The 996-nt window shown below is 40.4% G+C and overlaps 1 gene segment (V, D, J or C); it reads left to right on the top strand.

The window, feature by feature from the left end:
• The first annotated feature begins 222 nt into the window (after positions 1 to 222).
• On the top strand, positions 223 to 708 carry LOC114634266. The segment is given in 2 exon segments: positions 223 to 271; positions 455 to 708. Coding segments are annotated over 2 exon segments (303 nt in total).
• Positions 709 to 996: the final 288 nt, after the last annotated feature.

Below are 996 nucleotides of genomic sequence, written 5' to 3'. Positions count from 1 at the left end.
TCTATATTGATTTCATTCCCAGTGATTGCTTTTTGTCTTTGATGGTATTCATTGGCCTTTCATTTAACCTGGATATTCTCACAATCCTGTGTCCAGGCAATTTACTTCCTTATTTAATGACTACTTTGCATAGGTCCTAGAGACCAACCCAGCTGTCCATGATTTATAAACCAGGCCTTTGTAGTGAGATCTGAATTAAATCAGACAGGCAGGGACCTCAAGATGAAATCACAGACCTGGGTCTTCATATTCCTCTTGAACTGGGTGTCTGGTGAGACATTAAACAGTTTTAGAATATCTTAAAAAATAGTTCATTTGTAATGAAACATTTATTTTCTATAGGAAGTCAATAGTAAGCAGACAATGCATTAGAAATGACATTTTAGATTCTAACATTTGTATCATGAATCTTTGTATGTATATATGTATACTCATTGATTATTTCTGATTACAGGTGCTGATGGGAACATTGTGATGATCCAGTCTCCCAAATCTATGTCGACATCAGTAGGAGACAGGGTCACCATGACCTGCAAGGCCAGTCAGAATGTGGGTACTGCTGTAGCCTGGTACCTTCAGAAACCAGGGAAGTCTCTTGAACTGCTTATCTATGGGGCATCCAACCGGTATACTGGGGTCCCTGATCGGTTCATAGGCAGTGGATCTGGGACTGATTTCACTCTCACCATCAGCAAATGTGCAGGCTGAAGACCTGATAGATTATTACTGTCAGCAGGTTACAACTATCCTCCCACAGTGCTTCAGCCTCATACACAAACCTCCTCTGAGATTCTAAACAGCTGCCTGTTCTACACATCATGAAACCTACACACTTCCCCTTCTGCCTGAAGCTGCTATCCCCAAACATACACACTTCCCCTTCTGCCTGAAGCTGCTATTCTTAACTGAAGCAAAGCTTGGTAGAAAATAAATGAACAGATTCTTTGAATTTGAAAGTCCTTATGGAAAAAAAATGAGATGGAACCATTTGTGTCT

Source organism: Grammomys surdaster, unplaced genomic scaffold, assembly GCF_004785775.1.
Source record: "Grammomys surdaster isolate TR1022 unplaced genomic scaffold, NIH_TR_1.0 931, whole genome shotgun sequence".
In the NCBI taxonomy this organism is placed as follows: Eukaryota; Metazoa; Chordata; class Mammalia; order Rodentia; family Muridae; genus Grammomys; species Grammomys surdaster.
Note: the sequence above shows the minus strand (reverse complement) of the source record. Positions and strands in the feature narration are given on the sequence as shown.